Source organism: Cherax quadricarinatus, chromosome 33 (assembly GCF_038502225.1).
Source record: "Cherax quadricarinatus isolate ZL_2023a chromosome 33, ASM3850222v1, whole genome shotgun sequence".
In the NCBI taxonomy this organism is placed as follows: Eukaryota; Metazoa; Arthropoda; class Malacostraca; order Decapoda; family Parastacidae; genus Cherax; species Cherax quadricarinatus.
The window spans coordinates 15515709-15530708 of NC_091324.1; the positions used below are offsets into that span (position 1 = coordinate 15515709).

The 15000-nt window shown below is 39.8% G+C and overlaps 1 protein-coding gene across 2 annotated transcripts in view; it reads left to right on the plus strand.

The window, feature by feature from the left end:
- Positions 1-15000, plus strand: part of LOC128693874 (uncharacterized) — a 475055-nt gene that overhangs the window by 16465 nt on the left and 443590 nt on the right. For both annotated transcript variants that reach the window (XM_070090862.1, XM_070090861.1), the window contains exon 2: positions 6909-7044. In XM_070090862.1, coding sequence (XP_069946963.1) covers positions 6955-7044 — 90 coding nt within the window. In that variant the 5' untranslated portion in view covers positions 6909-6954. The remainder of the gene's footprint in view (positions 1-6908; positions 7045-15000) is intronic.

A 15000-nucleotide genomic window follows, 5' to 3' on the forward strand; every position in this document is an offset into this window, starting at 1 on the left:
AATGAATTTGTTTACTAAATTTGTTTACTTTAAACTATATTGACCAACCTTATTGTAAACTTTTTATTATTGCCCATTTTTATTGTATACTTTAGTGCCCAACTTTATTGTAAACTTCTCATCTTATTATTGCACTATTCTAGTCTTGAGTTAATTACCCAATCTTATACTTGTCCAATTTTACCAATACTTTATTACCCAATCAATTTTAAACCTTTAATTATTGCCCTTTTTTATTTGTGAAGTTTATTACCCAATTTTATTATATACTTTTTATAATTGCCCTATTCTATTTTAGACTATCACCCAACTATATTTTACTTTTCTTAACCTTTTGTTACCACATCTTTAAGCTGGTATATTCAACTCCAACTTTTATATTATCCTGTATACCATCTCACTATAATATTATAACCAAGTCATTGTCATTTTAATTTTTATTTTTTATTTTCTTTTGCTACCTTGTGTATTTTATCTTGTCAATTTAAATTTAGTTATACTCTAGTTCTTGTTTACAACTTATATTGGACCTTAGTGCAATTACAAGTGAGAGTCTTGTGCCATCTTAAACTAGTATTTTTTTATATTATTTGATTAAACCTAGTTGTACTTTAGCTCATTCTAGCTCAATACATAGACAACACCAAATTCATTATATTAGACCTTAGTGCAGTTACAAGTGAGAGTCTGGTGCTATTTTTTATTTGTATTTTTATATTTTTAGTTTATACCCAGTTGTACTTTAGCTCATTCTAGCACAACACATAGACAACTTCATTATGTTTATTAGTGACTATACTCTATATGACCACAGTGCTTTATCTATATACTTGTCCAAATGTCCCACTACTACAGATATCAGTACTAGAACTCAACACACAATTCAGGATATAAATAACCACAATTTAAACCTAGAAGATGAATGATCACGTCGACCCTGATCTAAACCTCCATAATCTAACACCCAATCAAAACCTACTAGAAAGTAACTGCCTTTATTACACAGCATCACAAGCCAGCACTATCTTAAACAATGCTAAAAGTCTATCATTCCTTAACTACAACATCAGGTCCTTAAGCAAACACTATGATGACCTACTGGCACTCCTTGAGTCGCTAAAGACACCCTTCTCCTGCATTATTCTTACTGAGTCCTGGCTTAAGCTGGACACAATAGATATCTACCCTCTACCAGGATACACAGCAATCCACAACTGCAGACCATACCAAGTAGGGGGTGGTATTGCAATCTATTACTCTAACCAACTATCTTGTATTAGCACCACTTGCTTTAGTGATGAATATGGGGAATACATTTTTGCAAATTTTAAGTTTCATTTAGACTCCATGACGAGGCCTCGATAAGGAAGTTCGCAGCAGACCTAGAGACTGTTGACTGGCCTACAGAATTCTCCAAGGCCAGTGGTATTGACGATTGGACAGACATTTTTCTTAACAAATTACTTAGACTATACAACAAACATTGTCCTATAAAAACAAAACAGATCACGAATAAACGGCTCAGTTGCCCATGGCTAACCAGCAGCATTCTGAAATCCATTGATAAGAAACACCAATATGAAAAGCAATATAGACAGGGCTTAACTCTTTCAGGGTTTCGGCTGTACTAGTACGGCTTACGCACCAGGGTCCATGACGTACTAGTACTCATAAATTCTAGTGCCTTCAGATCTAGTGAGAGAAAGCTGGTAGGCCTACATATGAAAGAATGGGTCTGTGTGGTCAGTGTGTGCAGTATAAAAAAAATCCTGCAGCACACAGTGTGTAATGAGAAAAAAAAACTGTTTTTGGATTAAAACAGCGACTTTGCACTGCATTTTCGTATGGTATTTATTGTTGTATTCTAGTTTTCCTGGTCTCATTGTATAGAATTGAAGACATATTACAGAAATTGAGATGATTTTGACTGGTTTTACAATGAAAAGTACCTTGAAATTGAGCTCAAAGTAGCAGAAATGTTTGAATTTTACCAAAGTTCAAAAGTAAACAAATCATGCTAAGCGTCCAATACACATCAACTGGTGAGTCTAATATTCTTTCACAAGTGCTCCAATATTATTTATACCATTTCTACACTAATGCAGTAGTCTGCATAACAGTAAATCTTCTATGTTTTGTGAGAATAAACATTCAAAATGGATAGCAAAAGAATGTAAGAGGGGCATGGAGACGTGACTAATGAACAGAGGAAATGTTATTTTAGTGCCAGGAATGTCTTTCTTGTTTATTCTGGACCCTATTTGGAAATTGGCATCTTCTGAAATTTGTGTGAAATTGGCAAAATTGCTAAATTCTGACCACTGTATTGGATAGTTGAAATCGGTAAATTGGTGGTTTCTTGTACTCATTCGATAGAAAAAATGGAGTTCTAAAAAAATAGTTATGATTTTTGTCGACTAGTACATTGGAATTGGCCGAAAATAGGGCTCAAAGTGGACAAAATCGCTGATGCGTAAACATCGTCGAGACCGCTAACTTCGCGAGAGCATAATTCCGTAAGTTTTCCATCAAATTTCATACTTTTGGTGTCATTATGATCGGGAAAAGATTCTATATCTTTTCGTAAGATTTTTTTTTTTTTTTTTTTTTTTTTTTTTTTTTTTTTTTTTTTTTTAATTTGGGGGACCCTGAGAACAAGTCTCTGAGAGGGCCTGTGGACCCTGAAAGGTTAATACACAAAGATATTCTTAAACACTATTCATTAGTTCTCACCAAAGTAATAAAGAAAGCCAAACAACTGTACTACTCCAGCAGATTCACTGACACAAGAGGAGATATAAAAAAAGACCTGGAAAACACTCTCCCAGATTGTGGGCACCCACAAATTGAAAAAAAACCAAGAATATTGTTCTAACTAAACCTAATGAAACACCACTGCATCCCACTGATACAGCTAACAAGATAAATGACTTCTTCTCAACCATAGGATCTAATCTTGCCAGTAAAATCCCACGTACCAACGCCCATGCCGGGGACTACCTAGATGGGAATTTCCCAAATTCCTTCTATCTTGTACCAACTGAGCCCACTGAAGTCACCGAGATTATGAAGTCACTTAAAAATAACTCAGGGAATCTGTCTCATGTCCCATCATTATTGTACAAGCGAGTAGCCCATGTCCTTTTGCATGCTATCTCATTAGTTTTTAACAAGTCACTAGAAGCTAGCACCTTCCCGAAACTACTCAAGATAGCAAGGGTTACACCAATACATGAAGGTGGTGACCCTACAGATGTAAACAACTACAGTGGACCCTCGACCAGTGATATTAATCCGTTCCTGAGAGCTCATCGTTAATCAAAATTATTGTTAGTCGAGTTAATTTTCCCCATAAGAAATAATGGAAATCAAATTAATCCGTGCAAGACACCCAAAAGTATAAAAAAAAAAATTTTTACCACATGAAATATTAATTTTAATACACACAAACTGAAGAAGACATGCACAGTTACATGACACTTACCTTTATTGAAGATCTGGTGATGATTGATGGGATGGGAGGAGGGGAGAGTGTTGATTGTGTTAGTGTTTAGAAGGGGAATCCCCTTCCATTGGACTTGAGGTGGCAAGTCCTTTTTCGGGTTAACTTCCCTTCTTCTTTTAATGCCACTAGGACCAGCTTGAGAGTCACTGGACCTCTGTCGCACAACATATCTGTCCATAGAGGCCTGTACCTCCCGTTCCTTTATGACATTCCTAAAGTGTTTCACAACATTGTCAGTGTCACAATTAAACACTTGTTCAGGTTTCAGTTCTTCACTGTCTATGTACTCCTTGAATTCCTGCACATATTTTTCAGCTGCTTTTTGGTCCAAGCTGGCAGCCTCACCATGCCTTATCACATTATGTATGCCACTATGATTCTTAAATCTCTCAAACCAACCTTTGCTGGCCTTAAATTCACTCACATCACCACTAGTTGCTGGCATTTGTCTAATTAAATCCTCATGCAACTTCCTAGCCTTTTCACGTATAATCGCTTGAGAGATGCTATCTGTTTTTCGTTTATCCACACCAATAACAGTCTCTCAACATCTTCTATCACTTGCGATCTCAGTTTCGAAAACATAGTTGCACCTTTGGCATGAACAGCTTCCTTGATTGCCGTTTTCTTGGCCACAATAGTAGCGATGGTTGATTGGGGTTTTGTGTACAACCTGGCCAGCTCGGAGACACGCACTCCACTTTTATACTTAGCAATGATCTCTTTCTTCATATCCATAGTAATTCTCACCCTTTTTGCTGTACGGTTGGCACTAGAAGCTTTCTTGGGGCCCATGGTGACTTATTTTGCAGGTGCAATCGCTAAAAAGGCTGTTATAATATGAAATGTTCCGATTGTATGCTTGGAAGCGACCGCGGTGGCTGGCTGGCTTGTAAACACTGGTCAGAAGTGGACGCATCTCAGACAGAACAAATAGTGTTGGTCGAGTTTTTTAGCGCTAGTCGAGGCAAAATTTTTGCGTTAAAATGTATCGCTGGTCAGATTTATCGTTAATCGATGCCATCGTTGGTCGAGGGTCCACTGTATAGGCCAATATCAAACTTACCATTGCTATCCAAAATCTTTGAGAAACTCGTGCACAGGAGACTATATTCATTTATAACGGCACAAAACATACTCAACTCCTGCCAATTTGGATTCAGGAAAAATAAAAGCACTAATGATGCAATTGTAAAAATGCTAGATCTGCTTTACACAGCATTGGAAAATAAGGAATATCCACTAGGAATTTTTATTGACCTAAGAAAAGCTTCTGACACGGTAGACCACAGCATCGTACTCCTCAAACTTGACCATTATGGTATATGAGGCCATGCGCTTGCATATTTCAAATCCTACCTTACTAATAGGTATCAGTATGTCACCATTAAAGACACAGCATCATCAACACGGCCACTTGATATTGGAGTTCTGCAAGGAAGTGTCCTTGGACCCCTGCTCTTCTTCATTTACATCAGTGATCTTCCAAACGTATCCCAACACTTGAAACCCATTCTCTTTGCTGACAACATGACTTATGTCATCTCTCACCCTAATCTTGCCACCCTCAACACCATTGTTAATGAGGAGGTGCTCAAAATATTGACTTGGATGACAGCCAATAAACTTACACTTAACACTGACAAAACCTACTATATTATGTTTGGTAGCAGAGCAGGTGTTGCGCAACTTAACATTAAGATCGACAACACTCTAATTGCCAGACATAATGAGGGCAAATTCCTAGGCCTATACCTCAACAACAACCTGAATTTCAGCACCCATATCCAACACATAACAAAAAATAGTATCCAAAACAGTTGGGATCCTCTCCAAGATACGATACTTCGTGCCGCAAAATGCCCTTCTCACTCTATACTATTCACTCATTTATCCATACCTCACCTATGCTATTTGTGCTTGGGGATCAACTGCAGCAACACACCTAAAGCCAATAATAACCCAACAAAAAGCCGCAGTAAGAATAATCACTAAATCCCATCCCCGGCAACACTCCCCCCTACTCTTCATTGATCTAAACTTACTCCCTGTTCAGAACATCCACAGTTACTACTGTGCAGTCTACATCTACAGGACCTTAAATTCCAATATTAACCTTGAGCTAAAACGCTTTCTTGAGAGTTGCTACAGGACCCACAGGCATAACACCAGACACAAACATCTCTACGACATTCCCTGTGTCCGACTAAACCTTTACAAAAATTCAATGTGTGTCAAAGGCCCTAAAATCTGGAATACCCTACCTGAAAACTCTAGAACTGCAGACGCATTCATCACCTTCAAAACTACCGTTAGAAAACATCTTATCTCCCTGATATACCCCGTCAACTAGCTACATAAAAACCACCTGGTGGTTCACACTTACACTCACTCACTTACCCATTTGACTATAGGCACAGAAATACGAATCTTAATCTTAAAATAATGATTCCTAACTAGTCATAAGTTTGCCTGTGATACTCGAATATAGAAACTATGTATTGTGCCAAAACAAAAGCATACACATTGCTAAACTCACAAAATAATATTTAGTCACTTAGTATTTAGTCAACTTACTCCATAATTTGTAATAATTTAGGGTTAAGAATTAATGTAAGTTTGCCCGAAATGCCTAGCCATGCTAGGTGTCCTAGTGGCCCCCTCTGTAATTAGTATTTTATTACATGTAAACCACACAATAACCAAAATTTGTTAACCCCGCATTGTAATCCTTATAGAGAATAAACTTGATTGATTGATTGACGTGGTCTTAGGAATAGAACTCTGTCGTTAATTGAGGAGACTGTATTGTATACAGTGGACCCCCGGTTTACGATCAGCTCCCAATGCGACCAATTATGTAAGTGTATTTATGAAAGTGCGTTTGTATATGTATGTTTGGGGGTCTGAAATGGACTAATCTAATTCACAATATTCCTTATGGGAACAAATTCGGTCAGTACTGGCACCTGAACATACTTCTGGAATGAAATAATGTAAACTGGAGGTCCACTGTATATGTATTTTTGTCCATTGTTATTCCAGTTATTTAGTACATTACTTGTTCATTTCTATTGATCTGTATGCAGTTTTTATATACAAGCATTACAAACTTTTAGTTATGTTATAGAATTGATGATAGTGTATTTTGGTTAAGCTCAAAATTACTTAAAAGCTTTTCCATAGCTACAAAGAATTTACTGGTAATTGTTGCATCTTGCACCCAAGTGACATGGCATAAAACAGTAACAAGCATTTACTGTAGTATATATTGCTTTTCTTATTTTTGTCATACGTTTAAAAACCAAATTTATCCTGTTACTCCTTTAGTTGATTTTCATTCTAGTTTATTGTACTATGCTGTACCAGTATATAATTAAAGTTCTTGCTTTTTTATTGACAGGAATCATAGTAATCATGAATACCATGAAGTGATCCTGTGCTTTCGTATGGAACATCAAGATCCATACAGCACCATGTCACAGCCCTCGTCAGATAAGAGCAGAGATCCCTACCGCTCGACATATACAGAACATCAGGTAGATTTATTGTGCAAATTTAAATGCTTCAGTGAACTGCAAGAATAAATTATGATAGATGGTGTCGGAATACTAGCAAATTGTACATACAGCAGTTGATTAGGCAGTTGGAAATTTTATTAAGACTGGAGTCTTAATAAAGTTGCCAACTGCTACTTGTGTATGTTTATCAACTACGAATTTTAAGAAATGTTTTAGGAGTTACGTATTTTTAGATTTGTAGTCAAGTGTAGTTTGAAAGTAAGGTATAAGATACAGTAGTTCCTTGAATTACAGTATTAATCTGTTATAGAAGTATCGCACCTCAAAACTATTGTAACTTAGTCCCCAAAATGCATGGGTTTTTGGTAATTTGTTCCAAGACCCAGGAAGTGTAACTTTTACTGTATGTTGGACTTGAAGAGTTGGTGGCATGATGATGGATGAGAGGTTGGAGAGGAGATAGCAGTAATACTGTCCTGAGAAGTTTGTTTCTGTTACATTCTTCTTAGGCTCTTAAAATAAGATAAAACATTATTTTCAGAACACAGGAAGTGAGTTCAGTTTTCTTAATATCTGGGTACCTTCTTATGATTCATTTTCACACCTTCCTAATGAGTTAACAACTTCTGAATCTCATCCTCCTCCACTTCTTCCTCCCCACTGTCCTTTGCATCCATCTCCCCTAATTTCGGGAGACCTCTGTTGGCCTGAATTAACTCTTCCGCATTCTCTTCATCAACCTCCAGCCCCATTGCCTCAACAAAAGCAACAATCTGGTTGACAACCTCTTTAGGCTCAAATCCTTGAAAGTCCTAGGTGACTGAAGTCCACAAGTTCTTCCAGGCAACATTGAGGCATTGAGTGGAAACTTCATTCCAGGTATTAACTATGAACCTCACACAATATAAAATAGCAAACTTAGTCTTCCAGAATTCCTTCAGGCTAATGGCTCAGTCTCCTAAAGTTTCTGCAAAGCACTTGGTAAACAACTTCTTAGTGTAAATCTTCTTGAAATTCGTAATCACTTGCTGGTCCACAGGCTGAAGCAGAGGAATGATGTTGGATATAGTATGTATTGTATATCAATTTTTCATTGACTCAAAACTAAGTTTCCATACGATGGTAAATTGTAACTCAGAATTATTGCAGCTAAAGACCATCCTAACTTAGGGGATCAGAGAATGAATGTGTGTGTGTGTGTGTGTGTGTGTGTGTGTGTGTGTGTGTGTGTGTCCTGACCTAGTTGTGGTTGCAGGGGTTGAGTCAGTTTCTGGCCCTGCCTCTTTACTGGCTGCTAGTAGGTCACTCTTCCTGCTCCATGAGCTTTATCATACCTCTTCTTTATATATATATATATATATATATATATATTTTATTTATTATTTTTTTTTTATTATCACACTGGCCGATTCCCACCAAGGCAGGGTGACCCGAAAAAGAAAAACTTTCACCATCATTCACTCCATCACTGTCTTGCCAGAAGGGTGCTTTACACTACAGTTTTTAAACTGCAACATTAACACCCCTCCTTATATATATATATATATATATATTATTTATTATATTATTTTTTTTTATTATCACACCGGCCGATTCCCACCAAGGCAGGGTGGCCCGAAAAAGAAAAACTTTCACCATCATTCACTCCATCACTGTCTTGCCAGAAGGGTGCTTTACACTACAGTTTTTAAACTGCAACATTAACACCCCTCCTTCAGAGTGCAGGCACTGTACTTCCCATCTCCAGGACTCAAGTCCGGCCTGCCGGTTTCCCTGAATCCCTTCATAAATGTTACTTTGCTCACACTCCAACAGCACGTCAAGTATTAAAAACCATTTGTCTCCATTCACTCCTATCAAACACGCTCACGCATGCCTGCTGGAAGTCCAAGCCCCTCGCACACAAAACCTCCTTTACCCCCTCCCTCCAACCTTTCCTAGGCCGACCCCTACCCCGCCTTCCTTCCACTACAGACTGATACACTCTTGAAGTCATTCTGTTTCGCTCCATTCTCTCTACATGTCCGAACCACCTCAACAACCCTTCCTCAGCCCTCTGGACAACAGTTTTGGTAATCCCGCACCTCCTCCTAACTTCCAAACTACGAATTCTCTGCATTATATTCACACCACACATTGCCCTCAGACATGACATCTCCACTGCCTCCAGCCTTCTCCTCGCTGCAACATTCATCACCCACGCTTCACACCCATATAAGAGCGTTGGTAAAACTATACTCTCATACATTCCCCTCTTTGCCTCCAAGGACAAAGTTCTTTGTCTCCACAGACTCCTAAGTGCACCACTCACTCTTTTTCCCTCATCAATTCTATGATTCACCTCATCTTTCATAGACCCATCCGCTGACACGTCCACTCCCAAATATCTGAATACGTTCACCTCCTCCATACTCTCTCCCTCCAATCTGATATTCAATCTTTCATCACCTAATCTTTTTGTTATCCTCATAACCTTACTCTTTCCTGTATTCACCTTTAATTTTCTTCTTTTGCACACCCTACCAAATTCATCCACCAATCTCTGCAACTTCTCTTCAGAATCTCCCAAGAGCACAGTGTCATCAGCAAAGAGCAGCTGTGACAACTCCCACTTTGTGTGTGATTCTTTATCTTTTAACTCCACGCCTCTTGCCAAGACTCTCGCATTTACTTCTCTTACAACCCCATCTATAAATATATTAAACAACCACGGTGACATCACACATCCCTGTCTAAGGCCTTCTTTTACTGGGAAAAAATTTCCCTCTTTCCTACATACTCTAACTTGAGCCTCACTATCCTCGTAAAAACTCTTCACTGCTTTCAGTAACCTACCTCCTACACCATACACTTGCAACATCTGCCACATTGCCCCCCTATCCACCCTGTCATACGCCTTTTCCAAATCCATAAATGCCACAAAGACCTCTTTAGCCTTATCTAAATACTGTTCACTTATATGTTTCACTGTAAACACCTGGTCCACACACCCCCTACCTTTCCTAAAGCCTCCTTGTTCATCTGCTATCCTATTCTCCGTCTTACTCTTAATTCTTTCAATTATAACTCTACCATACACTTTACCAGGTACACTCAACAGACTTATCCCCCTATAATTTTTGCACTCTCTTTTATCCCCTTTGCCTTTATACAAAGGAACTATGCATGCTCTCTGCCAATCCCTAGGTACCTTACCCTCTTCCATACATTTATTAAATAATTGCACCAACCACTCCAAAACTATATCCCCACCTGCTTTTAACATCTCTATCTTTATCCCATCAATCCCGGCTGTCTTACCCCCTTTCATTTTACCTACTGCCTCACGAACTTCCCCCACACTCACAACTGGCTCTTCCTCACTCCTACAAGATGTTATTCCTCCTTGCCCTATACACGAAATCACAGCTTCCCTATCTTCATCAACATTTAACAATTCCTCAAAATATTCCTTCCATCTTCCCAATACCTCTAACTCTCCATTTAATAACTCTCCTCTCCTATTTTTAACTGACAAATCCATTTGTTCTCTAGGCTTTCTTAACTTGTTAATCTCACTCCAAAACTTTTTCTTATTTTCAACAAAATTTGTTGATAACATCTCACCCACTCTCTCATTTGCTCTCTTTTTACATTGCTTCACCACTCTCTTAACTTCTCTCTTTTTCTCCATATACTCTTCCCTCCTTGCATCACTTCTACTTTGTAAAAACTTCTCATATGCTAACTTTTTCTCCCTTACTACTCTCTTTACATCATCATTCCACCAATCGCTCCTCTTCCCTCCTGCACCCACTTTCCTGTAACCACAAACTTCTGCTGAACACTCTAACACTACATTTTTAAACCTACCCCATACCTCTTCGACCCCATTGCCTATGCTCTCATTAGCCCATCTATCCTCCAATAGCTGTTTATATCTTACCCTAACTGCCTCCTCTTTTAGTTTATAATTTATATATATATATATATATATATATATATATATATATATATATATATATATATATAATTTATATATATATATATATACAGTGGACCCCCGCATAGCGACCTTAATCCGTGCAAGAGGGCTGGCTGTTATGCGAAATGTTCGCTATGTGAATGAATTTTCCCTATAAGAAATAATGGAAATCAAATTAATCCGTGCAAGACACCCAAAAGTTTGAAAAAAAAAATTTTACCACATGAAATATACATTTTCCTACACACAAAGAGAAGGATACATGCACAATAGTAGAGTAGTACATGCACAATATATATTGTGCATGTACTACTCTACTAAATGAAGAATAAATGACACTTACCTTTATTGAAGATGCAGCAATGACTGATGAGACACTGTGTCCTGGGAGTGCCTTTTCCTCCTGAGTACTGTAGGTCCTGTTTGGTATTTTCTTCCAGAACAGGCCTTATCACACTGTGTATGTCACTACGATTCTTAAATCTCTCATACCAACCTTTGCTGGTTCTAAATTCACCAATATGAGCACTAGTTCCAGGCATTTTCCCTGTTCACCTGGGTGTTAGTCGACTGGTGTGGGTTGCATCCTGGGAGACAAGATTAAGGACCCCAATGGAAATAAGTTAGACAGTCTTCGATGACACTGACTTTTTTGGGCTATCCTGGGTGGCAAATCCTCTGGGGTTAATTGTTTCTTGGTATTCTCAATAAGCCACACCAACAACGGTGCTACAGCAGCAGCAGCAGCAGCTGACGATGTTACAGCAGCAGCAGACGATGCTACAGCAGCAGCAGCAGCAGACGATGCTACAGCAGCAACAGACGATGCTACAGCAGCAGCAGACGATGCTACAGCAGCAACTGACGATGTTACAGCAGCAGCAGACGATGCTACAGCAGCAGCAGCAGCAGACGATGCTACAGCAGCAGCAGCAGCTGACGGTGGTACAGCAGCAACAGACGATGCTACAGCAGCAACAGACGATGCTACAGCAGCAGCAGACGATGCTACAGCAGCAGCAGATGATGCTACAGCAGCAGCAGACGGTACTACAGCAGCAGGAGCAGCTGACGGTGGTACAGCAGCAGCAGCTGACAGTGCAGCAGCAGCTGACGGTGATACAGCAGCAGCAGCAGCTGTACCACCAATAGTAGCGATGGTTGATTGGGGTTTATTATACAACCTGGCCAGCTCGGAGACACGCACTCCACTTTCATACTTATCAATGATCTTTTTCTTCATCTCCATAGTAATTCTCACCCTTATTGCTGTAGGGTTGGCACTAGAAGCTTTCTTGGGGCCCATGGTCACTTATTTTCCAGAAAAAAATCACCAAAAACACTGTAATAATACAAAATGTTCCGATTATATGCTTGGATGTTACCGCGGAGGCTGGCTGGTAAACAATGCCACCCGCGGAACATGTGAGCGTGGCTCAGGCCGCACATTGGACGCGTCTCGGACGAAGGCCGCTGAGCGGGTTTTTGGGCGCTATGCGGGGCAAAATTTTAGCGATCAAAGCGTCCGCTATGCGGATTGTCCGCTATGCAAGGCGTCTGTTATGCGGGGGTCCACTGTATATATATATATATATATATATATATATATATATATATATATATATATATATATATATACACACAGCAAACCAGGAAATAATCAATGCTGTGCGAAGAATCCTCCCAGAAGTCTCTACTACCACTCCGTCCAACAGTACCCTCCTGGGAGCACCGCTGGTTCACCAGGCCATCGACACAGTCCTCAAGGACAAATTGAATGACCTGATGAGAATGGAGGAGAGAATAAGCAATCTTGATGCCCATGATGCTCTGTATCTCCTCACAAGGTGCCTTACTATTCCAAGACTCACTCACTTCCTGAGGTGTGCACCCTCTTTTGACAACCCAACACTCGACGAATATGACGCACACCTGAGGTCAACCCTTAAGAAGGCACTGAACTTGTCACTAGAGGGTCAGCAATGGGATCAGGCAACCCTCCCAGTGCGACTGGGAGGTATTGGGGTGCGCAAAGCAACGCATGTTGCTTTACCTGCTTTTCTGTCTTCGTGTTTGGCTTCCAGTGCATTAGTCAAGAAGATTGTTCCCGAACGCTTGAGAGGCGTGGTAGGAGCTCAAGACCCCAGGTTTACTGAAGCAGCGATTCGGTGGGACACCCTTACAGATTCCTCCAGTAGACCGGTTTGTCCCACTGGGACAAACCGATCATGGAAAAAATCACCAACACAATGCTCTCCAATGCCTCAGGAAAGGACAAAGCTCGTCTCCTGGCAGTGAAGGCACCACACTCAGGAGATTTCCTCTTAGCTGTTCCCAATTCCTCCTTGGGCACTCGACTAGACCCACAGGCCATTCAGATTGGTGTTGCTCTTCGCGTAGCCGCCCCCATCCTCACCGAACATAGGTGTATTTGCGGCAGGGCGACAGCTGATCAATTCGGACTTCATGGTCTCGTGTGTCACACAGCAGAAGGGAAGTATGCCAGGCATGAGGAGGTCAATGACATCATAAAGAGAAGCCTTGCCACAGCCCGTTGCCCAGCTCAACGGGAACCCCAAGTGCAGAGGTCTGACAGAAGTCAAAAGCGTCCTGATGGAGCCACTATGCTACCTTGGAAGGATGGAAAGCAGATTGCCTGGGACTACACATGTGCCGCCACATTGGCAGACACCTACTTGCCATACTCCGTAGTGGAAGGGGGTGGAGCTGCCAGCCACAGGGAGACCCAGAAGATCCGCAAATATGAAGACCTTCCCCCTTGCTATAACTTCATCCCAATAGGGTCGGAGACCCTTGGAGCATGGGGCAAGTGTGCTCTAAAGTTCCTAATAGAGCTGGGTGAAAAGCTCATCATAGAAACCAAGGACCACAGGGCGACCAGCTTCCTCTTTCAGAGACTCAGTGTTGCAATCCAGAGAGGAAATGCCTGCAGCATTCTGGGCACACGGCCCACCGCCGGGGAGCTGCACGAAGTATTCGAGATGTAGCTCTGAGTTACCTATGTTGTTTTACTTTCTATCGTATTTTTGTGAATGTTTTGTCAATGTATTTTGTCTTTAAATAAAATACAGTGGACCCTCGACTAACGCTATTAATCTGTTCCTGAGAGCTCATCATTAGTCAAAATTATCGTTAGTCAAGTTAATTTTCCCCATAAGAAATAATGGAAATCAAATTAATCCGTGTAGGACACCCCAAAGTATGAAAAAAAAATTGTTTTTACCACATGAAATATTAATTTTAACCCTTTCAGGGTCCGTCCCGTAGATCTACGGCTTTACGTTCAGGGTCCAAACCGTAGATCTACGCCATGAGCTCAGCTCACTCTGATAAACTGTGAGTGGTACATTTGGGCCTAGATATGAGAGAATACATCTATGTGGTATGTGTGCACCACATAAAACAGATCCTGCAGCACACTGTGTATAATGAGAGAAAAAAAAATGAAATCATGATTTTTCGATTAAAACAGCAACTTTGCAGTGTTTTTTCGTATGTTTTTTATAGTTGTATTTGTGATTTCTTGGTCTCATTTGATAGAATGGAAGACATATTACAGAAATAGAGATGATTTTGATTGGTTTTAGCATTGGAAATGGCTTGAAACTGAGCTCAAAGTAGCGGAAATGTTAAATTTTTGCCGATATTCAAGAGTAAACAAACGACCTCACACGTCTAATACACGTCAGCTGGTGGGTCTAATATACATTCACAAATATGGTGATGATATTTATACAATTATTACAGTATTGCATAACAGTAAATCTTCTATTTTTTGGTGTGAATAAAAATTCATTATGTGAATAAAAAATCAAAATGGAATTTATTTGTAAAGCCTCAAAACATAACTAATGAACAGAGGAAATGTTAGTTTAGTGCCAGGAATGCCTACATTGTTCATTCTGGACCCTATTTTGAAATTGGAATATTTTGAACTTTGTGTTAAATTTGCCAAATTAACAATTTCCGATCACTTTATTTTGTAGTTG